At 42.1% G+C, this 19,186-nt stretch overlaps 1 protein-coding gene across 1 annotated transcript in view; it reads right to left on the bottom strand.

Moving 5' to 3' along the window:
* Positions 1–9,756: 9,756 nt before the first annotated feature.
* Positions 9,757–19,186, bottom strand: part of LOC115201441 (heparan sulfate glucosamine 3-O-sulfotransferase 3A1-like) — a 52,829-nt gene continuing 43,399 nt past the window's right edge. The window contains exon 2 of the mRNA XM_029765060.1: positions 9,757–11,815. Within this exon, the coding sequence (XP_029620920.1) occupies positions 11,194–11,815 (622 nt within the window). The 3' untranslated portion in view covers positions 9,757–11,193. The remainder of the gene's footprint in view (positions 11,816–19,186) is intronic.

Here is a 19,186-nt window from a genome sequence, read left to right as displayed (position 1 = left end):
TAGAGGTCCTGACTTTTCTTCTGGCTTGTTTGCATGTTGCCCCATTGTGCAGCACTTTGGCGCTCTAATGGCATTAAATATTGATAACTTCCTTTGCCTCTGTGAACATTCTGTGTGTTTGGAGTCTAGCTGTGTACAGAGTGGGAGTGTGGGTGTGTAAGGCGGCAATAGACTGTGGCGTCATGGAGTCAATATAACTGTCTTGCACAAACGCTTTTGCGCGAGCACCTGGTTGTATGTGTAAATGTGGCTTGACAGGTGAATACACTGCAGGTGTGCGTTTGTCTGTTGCTGTTTGTGTGCATGGGTGGGTAAGTCAGGGTGTATGTGTACATGTGAGGACAGTGTGAGTGAGTGTTTGTGTTTGGATGAGAGAAGGGCTGGATACAAGACACAGTGGTTTGTTGAATTGGTGTGTGTGTAGGTTAAGGGCAGTTGGCTGTAACAATGTCTGTGTGTCTGTGTACCTCAGAGCGCGGGGGACACAGTCTGTAATGGGAGGGTGGGGGGTTGAGGGGTGTTAGGGGGGGTAAACAGCGTTCTCCTCATTTATTCATAAGGCAAATAGAAACTGCTCACTGAATAGGAAAAAGTGTTGATTATTAATTTACAGCTATTTGTTTCAGACCACCAAGACCTCCTTTTGGAGCAAAAATAATACAACTATAGTTGTCTCCTCTATGTCGATCTCTTTCACCTCGTCGTTTTCTGTTGTTATACTTTCAATATATCAGGCAAGACCAGTGTACATTCAAATAACATACAATCTCAGTCTATGGTTGTCCTGAGCTATGGTATTGTTATGTACTTTCACTCTAATAGAAATACACATAGGAAAATGACCTAAGCAATCAAATAAAATGACATTCAACCATTTCAAAATCTGTCTTGTCAAAGGTAATTAATGAGAAAGGGAAAAAGAATAACATTAGCACTCCCTTACTGTGCTGTCACCAGGACCAGTGAGATGTCATGTCAGTCAGGGCCACAGAGGCTCCAGGGAGAGAGTGGCAGGGCGAGGCAGGGCCTGACTGAGCCTTCAGCTGGCAGAGTAGGGCCCCTCTGCCCCCCAGGCTTCTCTGGCCTACTTGTTTAGACTACTGTTGCCTTGGTTTTCATCCCAGGGAAGGAAAATGTGAGTTTCACATAAACACGCCTTTTATCAAGTGTCAGGACCGATAAAGCGTCTTCTGAAGAAGAGCTTTTCTTGCTTAGGAAGGATGCGTGAAAATTACTACAAAAGTTGAAACGCATATGTTTGGAAATTGTCCTGCTCCCCAGAAGATGTTAATTGCCCAGTTTATTGGTGTGCTGTCTTTTTTTAGGCCTACACAGGCACAGAAGTGGCAGATGAAAGTAAGAACAAAAACCTTTTTTCCCCACATTGCATGCAAACCATTTGTGAAATGTTCTTTTGATCATATCCAAACAATTGGTCATTTCATGAGAACCACCAATGCATCTTTAAATGCTAAACCAACAGTTATTTTGGCAGGGAAAGAGAGACACATTTCTTATGTCTTTCACACCAGGCCACTATTCTTATTCTTCTCTTCTGTCACAATAGGGAAAATATGCTTGTGGTGGTGTCTGCTGCTCAGAGCCCGGTTTCCCAGAAGCATTTTAAGGCTAAATTCGTCGTTGGAACTTTGTGGGAGCATCGTTAAATATCTGAGCTGTTTCACAAAACCATCGTTATTAACGCTGCACTCTTAATCTAACGCCTACCTCAGACCACTCTTAATCTAACGCCTACCTCAGACCACTCTTAATCTAACGCCTACCTCAGACCACTCTTAATCTAACGCCTACATCAGACCACTCTTAATCTAACGCCTACCTCAGACCACTCTTAATCTAACGCCTACCTCAGACCACTCTTAATCTAATGCCTACCTCAGACCACTCTTAATCTAACGCCTACCTCAGACCACTCTTAATCTAACGCCTACCTCAGACCACTCTTAATCTAACGCCTACCTCAGACCACTCTTAATCTAACGCCTACCTCAGACCACTCTTAATCTAACGCCTACCTCAGACCACTCTTAATCTAACGCCTACCTCAGACCACTCTTAATCTAACGCCTACCTCAGACCACTCTTAATCTAATGCCTACCTCAGACCACTCTTAATCTAATGCCTACCTCAGACCACTCTTAATCTAATGCCTGCCTCAGACCACTCTTAATCTAATGCCTACCTCAGACCACTCTTAATCTAATGCCTAACTCAGACCACTCTTAATCTAAAGCCTACCTCAGACCACTCTTAATCTAATGCCTACCTCAGACCACTCTTAATCTAACACCTACCTCAGACCACTCTTAATCTAATGCCTACCTCAGACCACTCTTAATCTAACGTCTAACTCAGACCACTCGTAGAGCGCCAAGTGCATTGTTAGATGCTTTTTAAATGCCCTCCTGTGTCACTTCATACAGAAAAGATGTCCGCTGAACATAGAATCATATCGTTTATCCATCTTTGACTACCTATAACTTCAGAACAAAGTTGACTACAAATACAAAGTTTCCCAATAAATGACTGGGAGTTTATATATACAGTGTGGGACTCTCTTCTATTTTTATAACTTACAGTTTATTCGCCTTTAGTCAGCATCTCACCTTTACAAACTTTTACAGATGCACAATTGAGAGCATCCTGTCAGGCTGTATCATCGCCTGGTATGGCAACTGCACCGCCCGCAACCTTAGGGCTCTCCAAAGGGTGGTGTGGTCTGCCCAACGCATCATCCGGGGCAAACTACCTGATCTCCAGGACACCTACACCACCCGATGCCATAGGAAGGCCATAAAATATTATCAAGGACAACAACCACCCGAGCAACTACCTGTTCACCCCGCTATCATCCAGAAGGCGAGGTCAGTATAGGTGCATTAAAGCTGGGACTGAGAGACTGAAAAACAGCTTCTATCTCAAGGCCATCAGACTGTTAAATAGCCATCACTAGCACATTAGAAGCTGCTGCCCTATACATGGACTTGAAATCCCTGGCTACTTTAATAATTGGAACACTAGTCACTTTAATAATGTTTACATATTTTGCATTACTCATCTCATATGTATATACAGTATTCTATTCTATTCTACATTACTCATCTCATATGTATATACTGTATTCTATTCTATTCTACATTACTCATCTCATATGTATATACTGTATTCTATTCTACATGACTCATCTCATATGTATATACTGTATTCTATTCTATTCTACATTACTCATCTCATATGTATATACTGTATTCTATTCTATTCTACATTACTCATCTCATATGTATATACTGTATTCTATTCTAGTCTGCATTACTCATCTCATATGTATATACTGTATTCTATTCTAGTCTGCATTACTCATCTCATATGTATATACTGTATTCTATTCTATTCTACATTACTCATCTCATATGTATATACTGTATTCTATTCTATTCTACATTACTCATCTCATATGTATATACTGTATTCTATTCTAGTCTGCATTTCTCATCTCATATGTATATACTGTATTCTATTCTATTCTACATTACTCATCTCATATGTATATACTGTATTCTATACTATTTTACTGTATCTTAGTCTATGCCGCTCTGACATTGCTCGTCCATATATTTATATATTCTTAATTCCATTCCTTTACTTTAGATTGTGTGTATTGTTAGATATAACTTGTTAGATATTACTGCACTGTTGGAGTTAGAAACACAAACATTTCGCTACACCCGCAATAACATCTGCTAAACACATGTATGTGACAAATAACATTTGATTTGATTTGATTTTCTACACAAAATAATTTTCTCTGGGTGTGCAGCAGCTCATGCTTTTTATTACAAATACAAAGTTGCCAATGTCTTTGCAATTGATACAAACGAGTGACATATAAAAAGATGATTCAAATGAAAACCGAGGTGAATGCATTCAAATATAAACAGTAGGCTATTGGCATATTTATTCAATCATATTGAAATACATTTCATGTTAAATAATTTCAGATCTATTTTGCTACATGTAGGCTACTCTCTGTAATTTGTCTCAATACATTTCATGATGTGTAGCCAAACATGTGTGCAATGATGTGCCAAATTCGTGATTTAGTGCATTTTTATTGGGTAAGCATTAAAATAAGTCCCCTCAATATTTGCTGCTGTAGGTGGTAATATCTCTCTAGGAGATGATCCGTCGTCAGTATTGCGAAATAATTATAATGTTAAGGTCAGACTTGAATGGAGAATGCTGATCCGAGAGCAGCGCTCCCTTTCTTTTGATCCTATCAGTATCGAAACGTGCTCCAACGACGCAGTTAGCGACCATTCTCCGTGCGTGGTGCTTTGGGAAACGCATGTTAAATCTTCGGCCGTTGTAGAAAAGATGCATCGTCAAAACACTCGTAAGCCTAAGTTCTATCGCTGGGCCCTTGTCCTTCAGACAGAGGCTTAGTCCCAAATGGCGCCGCCATATTCCCTTTAGAGTGCACTACATTTGACCAGGGCCCATAAAAAGTAGTGACCTATAAAGGGAATATGGTGCTATATGGGACACATACAGAAACACCAAAGGGAACAGAACAGAGAAAACAGAACAGAACCCTGTAGGGACTGTAGAACCCTCAATCCCTTGCTGTTTTTATTAATGCTGGGTCTGGAGCATGCCTCACACAGATATTTGCTCAGACTATTAAAGGGATTTAGGGGCTCTTTCCTGACATCCAGAGAAAACAGAGGGCTGATCTCCTCCATGTCCTCTGTGGAGCTGGACCAAGCTGTGTGGCGGTGACTGTTGCACTGTGTGTGCGTGTCTGTGTGTGCGTACATATCTCTATGTGTGTGCCTCTCCCATTCAGACCACCACGACAGACTCTCCTCCATCCTTCAAAGGGCTGTTCTCTGATCCGCCTGTCTCATCAGTTTATGTGTGGCGGCGTGGCGTGGCATATCTGATGCCCCCGGCATGTATTTCAATGGAGCGCCACACGCAGGACCCCATTTTTCTGGGGAGCCTGGACTGTTTCTGCTCTGTTGTGTGTAAAAACAGACTGTGCGTGCGGAGAGTGGAGGGTCTGGGTGATCAGAGAGGCTGAGATGGGCGGGTGGCTTACTCCGGGTTCTGGGGGCTCTGAGGATAGAGGGAGGGTTAATTGTGCACAGGTGACTCTGTGCAGGTACTTCAACACACCAGCTGCTGCCCTGGCACGCACAGACACAGACAGATGGTGAGGAGAAGAGAGATGGTGTGTGTATTTGGAGTGTGGGGTGTGTGTTAGAGAAAGAGGAAAAGAGAACGACAGAGTGATAGTGAGAAGGTCAGAGTGAGAAGGAGAGAAGGATAGTAAAACAGAAATGTCTTTCTTTTTCGACAGCATTTCTCTTTCTGTCTGTTTTTTAATAAACCACAATGCGGTCAAACTGTGGTCTTTATTTCTCTCTGTTCGTGCTGCTATTGATGTTGAGCTGAATATTCTCTGACCGGGGTGGTCTGTCTCTGTCAGTCTGTACAGAACATGTTTACATACAAAATGGCACTCTATTCCCTACACAGTGCACTGCTTTTGACCAGGGCCCATAGATCTTTGGTCAAGAGTAGAGCACTATGTAATAGGGTGCTATTTGTTCCACAGAAGATGTTACGCTTTCATTTCCTCCTTCGTTACTCTCTCGCTCATTCAGAAAGAGACAGGAGCATGGAATATGTGTCCCAAATGGCACCCTATTCGCTATATAGGGCACTACGCTGACATATGGATCTGGTCAAAAGTAGTGCACTATGTAGGGAATAGGGTGCTACTTGGGATGCAATTCAGTTTATTTCCCTGATTATCTTCTCTGAAGAGGCTCGCTGATCCAGGAAGAGAGGAATAACAAACAACAACCAGAACGTTAATGATCTAAATCAGGGTTCCACAGCTGATGGCCCATCGGCCGAATTTGGCCTGCGGATGGTTTTATTTGGCCCCCCAAGTTTTCTTATGAAAAAAAACCTAAACAATTAGGAACATTTTCATTGTTGGACATGAAAAATGGTAAAATCACCAGGAAATGATATCCAAGTGATTTTAATTTTGGAAATCTGTTCCCAAGTATTCACAGTTATAATAGAGAGACATGTGCTAGTATCCAAATGTTACCAAGGTTTGAAATTATTATGTTTTAGTCAAACATTATATCTGTTTGAGCTTCTTGCAGTCAATTTGCAGTCTACAAATGATTTGTAATTATGTTTCGGTCCCCCGACCATCTGCTCGAAAAATAACCTGTGCCATTAGGTCTTTTAGACTTTCAGGTCTTTTTCAATGACGATCAACACAGTTTAACTTCACAACTTCAGTCATACGCTTTGATGTCGAGAATTGCTCACATCTGCTAAGTGGTTCCCACGGTATCAGACAGTGACATACTTTCATTATATATTAATCTCAATCAGAAGTGTCTTGAAGGTGTAGCTATTAAGGGGTTATTAACAATAGTAACATCTAGTAGCGCAGGAGAAGAGGTAGAAATAACACTATGATGCTGAGATTCCTTATGCATATGAAAACAAATGCATTTGGAGGAAAAATTTAAGAGAAATGGTAGCAGAGAGAGAAAGAGAGAGAGAGTGAGAGAGGGAAAGCGGGAGAAAGTGAGAAAGAGAGAGACAGAAAGAGAGAGAGAGGGAAAGTGTGAGAGAGAGGGAAAGAGAGAGAGATTGAGAGAGAAAGAGAGGGAAAGAGAGATGGGCCTAGTTTCAATCCGCATCGCAGAAGATCAGCGCTATAGTGTGATTTAAATTTCAAGGCAATGTTCCCGCCTTCGCGGAGACTGCATTCACGGTAAACACTGAATATGTCGGCTCAATCGGGAATTACCTTTATATTTCAATGGATCTTCTGCGATAACGACTGAATCAACCCCAAGGTCTAAATTCTAGAGAAACTCCAATAAGTGAGGGTACCAAGCGATATAGAGTGGCTAGTGTCTCTCTTGAGAGAAGACCAAACCTTCCTCCCCTGGAGCGTCATCTGTGGTTGCCAGTGCGCCCTCTTAACCCATACACATTAGCAACCAGTTCACACTCAGCGTTTCAGAGCCAGGGGACATGAGGAGTGCAGTCACCACACCCTTAAGGCTGTGCTCTACAAGCCCTTTGGACTAGGTCCTCAGTCCTCACCCAGCAAGGGACACCGCTGTCCAAAAATAAGGCTTTTAGATAGAAAGCATCTTTTAGCCTCCTTGAAGCCTCCTTTGACATTCTGTCCTGGAGGCTTGGTAGAGATAAGCAGAGACAACGAGAAAGTGTAATGGGGGAGATGGGAGAGGGGCTATCAGCTACTGTGTTTGTACGCACTGTATGGTGGGAGAGACAGGGAGAGATGAACAGCACTCTAATGTTCATATTATTTTTATTACATTTTGATTTAACCTTTATTTAACTAGGCAAGTCAGTTAAGAACAAATTTGTATTTACAATGACGGCCTACCAAGAGGCAAAAGGCCTCCTGTGGGGACAGGGGCTCGGATTAAAAATGAAAATGTAGGACAAAACTCACATCACGACAAGAAAGACACCACAACACTACATAAAGATAGACCTAAGACAACAACACAGCATGGCAACAACACAGCATGAACACAACATAGTAGCAACACAACATGGCAGCAGCACAACATGGTACCAGCACAAACATGGTACAAACATTTTTGGGCACAGACAACAGCACAAAGGGCAAAAAGGTAGAGACAACAACACCTCATGCGAAGCAGCCACAAGCGTCAGTAAGTGTCCATGATTGATCCTTTGAATGTAGAGATGGAGATAAAACTGTCCAGTTTGAGTGTTTTTTGCAGCTCGTTCCAGTCACTAGCTGCAGCGAACTGAAAAGAGGAACGACCCAGGGATGTGTGTGCTTTGGGGACTTTTAACAGAATGTGACTGGCAGAACAGAACATTAGCTTTGTTTTGGAGGTGTTCAGATCAAGGTTAATGGCAGAGAAAGCTTGTTGGACACAAAGAAAGCTTTGTTGTAGAGCATTTAACACAAAATCCGGGGAGGGGCCAGCTGAGTATAAGACTGTATCATCTGCATATACATGAATGAGAGAGCTATCTGAGCTATGTTGTTGATGTAAATTGAGAAGAGTGTGGGACCTATGATCGAGCCTTGGGGTAATCCCTTGGTGATAGGCAGTGGCTGAGACAGCAGATTGTCTGACTTTATATACTGCACTCTTTGAGAGAGGTAGTTAGCAAAACAGGCCAAAGACCCCTCAGAGACACCAATACTCCTTAGCCGGCCCACAAGAATGGAATGGTCTACCACATCAAAAGCTTTGGCCAAGTCAATAAAAATAGCAGCACAACATTGCTTAGAATCAAGGGCAATGGTGACATCATTTAGGACATTTAGGTTGCAGTGACACATCCATAACCTGAGCGGAAACCAGATTGCATACCAAAGAGAATACTTTAGACATCAAGAAAGCCAGTCAGTTGATTATTATTTCACAGTTGATTATAACACTTGATAAACAGGGCAAGATATAAATTGACCTACAACAGTTAGGATCAGCTTGATCTCCCACTTTAAATAAAGTACGCATCATTCTATGATCGGGAGTCATAGGACAAATAGTATAAATCACAAGAAAATAATAAAACGACTTGGAGAAGAGTCACTCGTCCCAACAAGATAACTTGAGAGAGTAGCTCTCTATGTCCAGTAGGCTATAAAAGTGAGACAAAATAAATAAATAGTAGGCCTATAGTAGTTAGTTAAAGTGCTTCTGAATAAGCTCACATAATAAGTTAACTAGCCTACACAAGTTAATTAGCCAGCATAAAATTCAATTCAGTCAAAAGTCTGCGGTGTGTGTGTATGTGCGTGTGGCTGGAGGCCAGCGTAAGCTATGGAGAGAGGGGGGAGTGTGGCGGGGGTATCTGAACCAGACAGCGGGAGACAGGCCAGGGCAGACAGGGAACAGCCCGCCGGGTGGGATCCAAGCAGCAGTGCAGCAGGCAACGGGAGTAGGTGTCACACCCGCTCGGGAGAAGCTTTTTTCGGGAGGCTGAGTAGGAGAGTAGGTGTTCAACCTTACCAGACAGGTGCGTGGTAGAGCAGATAAAAACGTCTGAAGCGAAAAGCTTGGTGCAAAACCGTGGTAAAGTGTGTTTGAGTTTCGATATTCGCCAGACATTCAGGCCTTCTAACATCACTAGTTCACGAATGATTCCCTGAGATGTGGATATTCTACACACAACATTGTAGGGGGGTTTCCAGTCATTACAATTACCTCAACTACCTCGTAACTCACTACATACACCACTCATTATTTTTTCGCCTCACACAAGTCAACAAAGTCAGGTTTTTCTAACATCTGTTAAGCCTCATTTATGCCCTCTGTATGTATGTACACAATGCAGGAACTCAATTGGCTTCACAAAATGGCAATCCTGCATGCCTACTTGTGTCAAGTTTATAATTGAATGGCTAATCACATACTGTATTTTGCTATGAATCTATGCAGGATCGCCATTTTGCGTAGCTAGTTGTAGTTCTTGTGTTGCGTACTGTGTAAATGAGGCTTTACTCCACATCACTTTGAAGTAACAGTACATTACTCTAACACTGCCACCTCACAGGAATAAATCTGCATGTACTTCAGTCCATTGAATACCTGTTCTAAAGCATAAGAACAGGCAGAATGGTGATGATAAAAAAGCAGGATCAGGATTTCACAAATGTCACTCACCAGATGTTAATATAACTGTTATCTTTTATTAAAAGTGTGCTTTATAAATCCAACATGAATTCAAATTAAATAGACAAAATCATAACAGTATGTATGTATGATAAAGACGGGTGGCAGATTGCATAAAACCTAAGGATATGTTTCCCACTGAACTCCTATAGAAAACACTGACCATGATTAAGTGTCCCTTTGAGGCACATCTGCTTTGAGAGAAGAGAGGATCTTTTGGAAGCTTACAATACAACCAGGCAGATATAAATCAGAAACACAACTTCACCATTGTGCTACAGCTCTTTTTAACACAGAGAGAGAGACCGCCATCCACGGATGCCTCCGAGGCAAGGAAGGCAGACTGACATCAACTGTATTCAGTTCACAAGGAGGCATGTCGAAGAGGAAATTTGAGGAATAATTTGGATAGGCCCACTGGAGGTCTCGTTATAACATTAGTTGAGGAGTTGCTGTTGATGATACAACAGCTGACTGATTATCCATCCAAATGGCACCCTAATCCCTATGGGCCCTGGTCAAAAGTAGTGCACTAAATAGGGAATAGGGTGCCATTGGACACATCCAGTAAGTGCTATCTTTGCTCTGTCTCTCACGCTACACTGTAATTCAATTAACTCCATTAAATGAAGTTGGGGAAACTACACTCGGAATAACAAACCCTCACAGGATTGGAATTGCAAGCTCAGCGGGAAAGGGTGTAGGAACCGCGTCAATGTAATGTAAAGAATATACAAATTAAAATGAATAACTTGATAAAGCAAAAAATATGTTGTACAGAATAAAACAAATGTAACTCTCTAGAGGCATATACAACATGATATGTAACAATATTATCAGTGATGAAAGTTATTCAAAATATGTATATTATATACTGCATGTGTACATCATCTTAAATAAATAACATGTATTTATTTTTTCAATATTTTCTAGAAAAAATGCAAAGCAGCTAGGTTTGCTTTAAAGTATGGCATAGAACCACTCAGACAAGACTTTATATGCCATTTCAAATAACATTTCAGAAACACCACTGCATATTTGTCTTTTGCAGCACTGGAAGGTTCCAAACAGAAAACACTTCACTCTGATAGTGCTGGGAAAACCTTGTAGAGATGTAGAGACAGTACCTACAGTATCTTTCTGTATTGGAACCACCACATGTTCTATGAGGGACAATCCAGCTCTATGCATTTTCTTCAACCAGCATCTTGTAGGCTGCTGATATTGGTTTTGAGGCAGTTCAGATGGAGGAATACGTAACACAGTGAAACATATTGCATATCTGGCTTGCCAGTAAGAGCAGATTAGGCTACTTTCTTCTCTCTCATACACAAATATTGATTCTAGGCTTAGTATTGTGGATGTCGCACAGTCATTTGGTAGTGTCGATAGTCCTCAGTGTTCTCCACTGAACATCCAGTACTTGAGACCCAGTCAATCGTCCCAACCAAATATCTGTCCAGTCATCTGGTAGAACTTCATGTTGAAAGGTCTGTAGAAGTCCCGTAGCCTCTGCACCACCTCTGGGTGGATGTTGGGGTGGGTCCGCCCTTTGGTTTTGCCCAGGCAGTGGGGCTTGCTGCTGCCCTCAGCCTTCTTGAGGCAGGGGAAGCCCTTGGTCTGGTTGAAGTAGAAGTGTTTGTCAGTGATGATCCTCTTGAGCCCCAGGAAGTCCTGCACCCGGCCCAGCTCTCCGGCCGGGTCGCTGATCAGTCGCTCCCCGCTCACAAACAGGATCTGACCCATGGGGAAGTACTGCAGCCAGTTGTCCAGGTGCTTGGCATAGATGCCGATCTGGATGGCGCTCCAGGACGTGTCGATGAGCCCCGTAGTCCTGTTTTTGAAGGTCAGGCTCTCGAAGGTGGGAATGTCGGGCTTCTTGGACAGCGTCTGCGTATAGTCAGAGATGGCCCTGGTGACGGGGTCCCGCACCACCACGATAAGCTTGGTGTTCCGGGACATGGCGGAGATCCGGGCCGGGGCCTCTCTTGTCACAAAGTAGCTGGGGGTCTTCTCCATGGTGATCTGGCCCTCCAGGGTCTTGGGCATCAGCTCCCTGAGGAGAGAAGTGGAGAAGAAAGGGATAGGATAAGAAGACAATTCATGACTACATATAAACTTTGACAGTGATAACACAGCTCAAAACACACCAAACGTGAGACTGAGAAAATACAAAACACATGTAACACTTTATTCTTTAGCAGGCAGCTATAGTATGTTGGCAAGCTTTACTACTATCCAGAGAAGCAGGGGTGGAATGTACAACATCACATCAGCACCTACACTCAACCACTTCTCTGAGAGTATTGACAGTTGTGTAGAGCGAGGGAACGGATGTCTCTCCAAGTGTTTCCCAATGCAGCCAAAGGGCTATGGAAACCCAGAGATCTTCTTCCTAGGGTCCATTTGAGGGAATCCCTCACTCTCACACACAACACGGAAAAGCGTTAAGAGGATCTCTGTCAATCTCCATCCATCTGACATACTAAGGATGAATATTTTCATGAAAAATTACCAACTTTCAATACCTGGAATAATTCATATTTATCCCGAGAGTCACGGGAAATACCGCAAAAATCGTAATTGCCCATTTAAAGTGTTTAAAACCAATATATGGTCATTATGCCAGGGTTCACCCCAAATAAGATTGTCGTTGCACCACCTTGCCAGCTTCATGGCGCCACTATGTAAAGATTTCAGAGAAAATACAAATATTTAGTAATGATAGAGTATCTATCTTTGATCGTAAATGTCATTGTTGTGAATTGCTAAACAGGCCGTTCATAAATTCCAAGCTTTATCATCTTCCTTAATTAATTCAGCGCATGCCTAGTTAAATAAAGGATAAATAAAATAAAAAATAAAAAGATTCAGCAGTAGGCTATCTCGACACAGAGCGCACCCCGAGTACAGCGTTGTCAAATCATACAAACTTTGTAACGTCCGTCAAACTAAAGTCAACTGACCAAAGTTGCCAAGCTTGCTAGATAACCTCCTTCAACGAATGACAGAATATCTCCTATATTTGGCAAAATCGAGTTGATGATCTATACAGATAGCTGATCAGCTCATGAAAAACTGGGATATGAAGAGAGGAAATAGTTTAAGGTATCTTAAACTAGACCAACTCTGTTTAAAAAAATATCCATATCTACTGTATTATCATCCTGTTTGTTGACCACACATTCTCTACCAAAGCTCTCATTCGGGGAGCAAATTGGCCTACGAGACATCGCAGAGAATCGGGGGAAATGTTATAGCGGTATTTTGACATGCATAGGCGAGAGACGTGCTTTGATAATGCATTGCAAACTATGGATTACAGAATAAAGTTAGGAATTTTCAAACGAGACAGGAGTCAGGATTCTGGATATCAGTGGGAATGGGACTGGACAGAAAAGTAGCATAGGCTCTAGGAAAGGAAAGTTGAATTTCCCTCATGCCTCTGAGTTGTTAACACTTAACAGATTGAATGTCTGTGACAGAGATGCCTGTGTAGTGAATTTTGCGTAGACCTATCAAATGTGTGACTGTCTGAAGAGTCACAATGACTAATCAAAGAGGCACACACTTTTATAGGCTATACTCTACATTTACATTTTCATTTACGTCATTTAGCAGACGCTCTTATCCAGAGCGACTTACAAATTGCTGCATTCACCTTATGATATCCAGTGGAACAACCACTTTACAATAGTACATCTAGATCTTTTTTGGAGGGGGGGGGGTTAGAAGGATTACTTTATCCTATCCCAGGTATTCCTTAAAGAGGTGGGGTTTCAGGTGTCTCCGGAAGGTGGTGATTGACTCCGCTGTCCTGGCGTCGTGAGGGAGCTTGTTCCACCATTGGGGTGCCAGAGCAGCGAACAGTTTTAACTGGGCTGAGCGGGAACTGTGCTTCCGCAGAGGTAGGTTTCCTTTCAGGGTTTATTAATTGCATTTGGGTCGTGCGTGCAGTCATTCAGTGTCAATTACACGTGTGCTTTGAATTAATGGTGACTTTGTGTGAAGTAAATATGCTAGGCTAAATGCTTCCATGCAAACAACCTGTTAGGATAATGTGATAACATTTTTGGCTTATCTGCTGTGCATGTTATGTATTTTGTGGAATTGCATTAGTGCGACATTGGAGGAAAACATTTGAAGGGCCTAATTTCCCAGGTCCTGTCATTTCATTTGAGAGTCCCGGGATCCGGTTACCCATGTTAATCCCAATAACGTACTGTATCGCTAGTAAAAAAAAAGAACAACATATTAAATCTCTGTTAACAACATTTCCTCAGCAGGAAAAAACTATCCTTCTTTTGTGACAAGCAGCAGTGGAACAATATGCTTATAAAGCTTACCTGAATCAGAATTTGGAACGACATCTAATAGAGTATTTTACAACCACGATTTGATTCATTGCTGCCTGGATATATTCACGCATTGTTATTCATTAGATATTGAGAAATTACAAGTGTTAGAATTGGAACGCATAATGTTGTGATAATTGTTTTGTTTTTGTTTCAATATCACATTTATTGGACACTTCATTTGGAAAAGAGAAACCTTATGTTTCAGGGCAGCTTATCAACCGTCGCAGATGAGTGAACAGAACATTTCAGAGACATAGTAATCATAGCAACAGCAGTCGTAAAGGCACATTTTCCTAAATGTGTTGGACTATAGGGGTGTGTCCAAATGGCACCCTATTCCATCATTTGGAACACATTTTCGGAAATTAAATCCCGGTGATAAAAGAATATCCATAAATTCCACCTCAAATATTTATAGCAAAAAAGTTCAACTGGGCAGGCAGCTCAGCCATAATATTTGGTTTAACGTTTTCTTTGGCAAAAATGGCATCTGTGCGGGCGCGTTTTTCACTGAGAACTCACACACACACACAAACACACTGAGGCGAGAAACAGGCTAATCTTTTCGGTCATGACACCCCACCTTTCCTGCCTCTCCCCCCTCTCCCCAATGCCCAGAGTTCCTTCAGGACAGTGACCTGAACCAAAGCAGATAAAAGCAGCCCATGAATCATTAACGTCTCCTTCTCCTCGACATTTACAGCCTCTGCAGAATACAGCTTTAAAATTCACCAAAGTACAGAATGCACACTTCAATTATTTATCCTAGCTCTCTCTATCTCTCTGCTGGTGCAATTCTGTTTAAAGCCCAGCGTATGTGTGTGTGTATGTGTGTGTGTTCGTGTGTGTGTGCTGACAAAGTCGCCTACCCGCGCTGCTCCCATAGCAGGCGCAGTTTACTGGCCGTGACAGAACTACTGAGCTGTATGAGGGGAGGGAGGAGGGCTCAGCCACTCTCAGGTCCCCTGGCTGGTCAGAATGGGGAGGAGGGGAGTAGGAGAGGAGGAGAGGGAGTATGAGAGGAGAGGAGGACAGAATGAGGGTTAGGCTACTCATCTTTTCAATCTCAGGCTCTTTATAAAGCGACACATAGCAGCAAATAGGCCTCGGCTACCACCATATTGAACAAAATAAAAAATACACAGCTGCCCTCCGCCAACAAACTTGTCCTTTTCCTAAAGAGATGGGCACCATCGTCCTTCTGCCTCACGAATACGCAGGTAAACAATCATGCTCCGTTTAACCTCCATGCAGCTAAATGAGACAAGAGGCATCTGAGATGCAACTAGAGATATGTGTTTCTCAGAGGGAGAGGGCTTCTGAGAGACGCCAACAATTTTCTACGCCATTATGCTTCTTTCGAAGATTTTCTTCTTGCACTTATACTGGAAAAGTAGATATACAGTACCAGTCAAAAGTTTGGACACACCTACTCATTCAAGGTTTTTTTAAAAATGTTGACTATTTTCTACATTGTAGAATAATAGTAAAGACATAACAACTATGAAATAACACATATGGAATCATGTAGTAACCAAAAAAGTGTTAAACAAATCAAAATAATTAGAGATTTGAGATTCTTCAAAGTAGACACCCTTTGCCTTGATGACAGCTTTGCACACTCTTAGCATTCTCTCAACCAGCTTAATGTGGAAGTCACCTGGAATGTATTTCAATTAACAGTTGATGTTGAGATATGTATGTTACTTGAACTCTGTGAGGTGCAATCTGAGGTGCAGTTAATTGCTGATTTCTGAGGCTGGTAACTCTAATGAACTCTAAAAACTCTGGGTCTTCCTTTCCTGTTGTGGTCCTCATGAGAGCCAGTTTCATCATAGCGCTTGGTGGTTTTTGCAACTGCACTTGAAGAAACTTTAAAAGTTCTTGAAATTTTCCGCATTGACTGACCTTCATGTCTTAAAGTAATGATGGACTGTCGTTTCTTTTTGCTTATTTGAGCTGTTTTTGCCATAATATGGACTTGGTCTTTTACCAAATAGGGCTATTTCTGCATACCACCCCTACCTTGTCACAACACAACTGAATGGCTCAAATGCATTGAAAAGGAAAGAAATTCCACAAATTAACTTTTAACAAGGCACAGCTGTTAATAGAAATGCATTCCAGGTGACTACCTCATGAAGCTGGTTGAGAGAATGCCAAGAGTGTGCAAAGCTGTCATCAAGGCAAAGGGTGGCTACTTTGAAGATTCTCAAATATCAAATATATTTTGATTTGTTTCTACATGATTCCATATGTGTTATTTCATAGTTGTTATGTCTTTACTGTTATCCTACAATGTAGAAAATAGTACAAATAAAGAAAAACTCTGGAACGAGTAGTTGTGTCCAAACTTTTGACTGGTACTGTATATGTAAATATCCAGTCTGAAAACAGAGGATTTGGTTTCACCCAAAACATTACCACCTTCAATTTGGGCAATGTCTTCTGGGTTCCGCCATGATACCTAAATGTGTTTAAAATTGTCTTCCAAGATCTATACAGATGTAGGAACTTAATTTGAGCCAGTTTGCTAAAGCAGGAAAATAATCCTGCAGCAAAAGGAAATGTGAATTATTATGTGGATTATAATTAATGGACATTTTTGTAGGGGTTGATACAGATTCAAAATCTATTCTGACATTTTAAAGCCAGAATATGTCACTTTTTGGATGACCTGACCAAATTCACATAGAACTGTGTATTATAGATCTGTCATTCTCATTGAAAACAAGTCTAAGAAGTGGTAGATCAGTTCTATGTGCACTATTTCTATGCTTCACATTCTTAAGTTTTGTTTTGTGTCTTTTACTTTCGGTTTTGTACACCAGCTTCAAACAGCTGAAAATACAATATTTTTTTATGGAAAATATATTTCACAGCGGTTTAGATGGTACAATGATTTTTTACATGATACTTGCTTGTTTTGTCACATAAACTGAAATTAGGCAAACTATTCGATTTTAACAACCAGGAAATGGCGTAGAGATTTCTGCAATTTTTAAAGTGGAAATCAATGGTTTATGGTGCCTCTTCTGCCTTTCTAGGCCCAGCACAGAAGTACAGCGGTGCAGATGCATCCAGGGCAAAGAGCCTGAGCATCCTGAGTGACTCTAACCTGGCAGCCTCATGTCACAAGGTCAGGGCTACCATGGTGACAGACAGAGAGACAGGAAATGGGTTGATAAGACAAGAAGTAAGCCAACACGAGAAGGAAGTGGTTGATGGGGGCAGGGGGCTACAAGGCTCTCCTGTGTTCTTACATTCGCACTGCACCCCCAACATTGACTGACACCTGACCCCAGTCCTCTCAGTGTCAGTGAGAGGCAGCACACCTACAGCTGTATCAGGGAGGAGGGGGAAGGGAAGAGGGGCTAAACTGCAGGGAACAAGCTTTCTTTCCATTCACATTATCTCTGGTCCATCTCCTTTACAGGCAGGGCTATCACCCTGGTTTATGGTCTGCTCCCCTCGGAGGTGCAGAGTACAGGAATGAGACTGTGGTTCATTGAGGTTATCCACCAGCTCCTCAACTGAAGCATCAGATATAGGTTGTGTCCATAATGGCACCCAGAGCCCTATTAGCCCTGGTCAACAGTAGTGCACAGTGTAATATAAAGGGAATAAGGGGGCATTTGGAATGCAATCTTTGTGGTGATTACAATAAGAATAGTATAGGTCCCCTAACAAATATAGCCATGTGAACTAGACACCTATTAGCCATAACCATGTTCTTCTTCTTCTACAAAGCAGAACTTTCCAGATGTTCAGCTTCCATGAATATTTCAGAGTAAGGAGGATTTCTATTTTAAATAAACTCTGCAATTCTAAAGAAATAAAGACATCTCTAAATGTATTCCCAAGGAGTGCAGACTGAGGATTGAGTGGGGAGAGAGTTTGAAGTTGAACCCAGATAGATCCATTCACAGGTCTGGGAGGACTATAAATCAAATCAAATCAAATTCTATTGGTCACATACACATGGTCAGCAGATGTTAATGCAAGTGTAGCGAAATGCTTGTGCTTCTAGTTCCGACAGTGCAGTAATATCTAACAAGTAATCTAACAAATTCACAACGACTACCTTATACACACAAACGTAAAGGGATGAATAAGAATATGTACATATAAATATATGGATGAGTGATGACTGTGCAGCATAGGCAAGGTGCAGTAGATCGTATAGAATACAGTATATACATATGAGGTGAGTAATGTAGGATATGTAGACATTATTAAAGTGCCGTTATTTAAAGTGACTAGTGATACCTTTATTAAATCCATTTATTACATTTATTAAAGTGGCCAGAGATTTGAGTCTGTATGTTGGCAGCAGCCACTCTGTGTTAGTGATGGCTGTCTAATAGTCTGATGGCCTTGAGATAGAAGTTGTTTTTCAGTCTCTCGGTCCCAGCCTTGATGCATCTGTACTGACCTCGCCTTCTGGATGATAGCGGGGTGAACAGGCAGTGGCTCGGGTAGTTGTTGCCCTTGATTATCTTTTTGGCCTTCCTGTGACATCGGGTGCTGTAGGTGTCTTGGAGGGCAGGTAGTTTGCCCCCAGTGATGCGTTGTGCAGACTGCACTACCTACTGGAGAGCCTTGCGGTTGTGGGCGGAGCAGTTGCCGTACCAGGTGGTGAAACAGCCCGACAGGATGCTCTCGATTGTGCATCTGTAAAAGTTTGAGTGTTTTAGATGACAAGACAAATTTCTTCAGCCTCCTGTGGGTGGACAATTTCAGTTGATGTGTCCGCCAAGGAACTTAAAACTTTCCACCTTCTCCACTACTGTCCCGTCGATGTGGATGGGGGGATGCTCCCTCTGCTGTTTCCTGAAGTCCACGATCATCTCCTTTGTTTTGTTGACGATGAGTGAGAGGTTAATTTCCTGACACCACACTCTGAGGGCCCTCACCTCCTTCCTGTAGGCCGTCTCGTCGTGGTTGGTAATCAAGCCACGCAGTCATGGCCCAGGAGTGTGAAGGTGAACAGAAAGGCACTGGAGAAACAAACCGCCCTTGCTGTCTCTGCCTGGCCGGTTCCCCTCTCTCCACTGGGATTCTCTGCC

Source organism: Salmo trutta, chromosome 10, assembly GCF_901001165.1.
Source record: "Salmo trutta chromosome 10, fSalTru1.1, whole genome shotgun sequence".
NCBI classification, from domain to species: domain Eukaryota; kingdom Metazoa; phylum Chordata; class Actinopteri; order Salmoniformes; family Salmonidae; genus Salmo; species Salmo trutta.
Note: the sequence above shows the minus strand (reverse complement) of the source record. Positions and strands in the feature narration are given on the sequence as shown.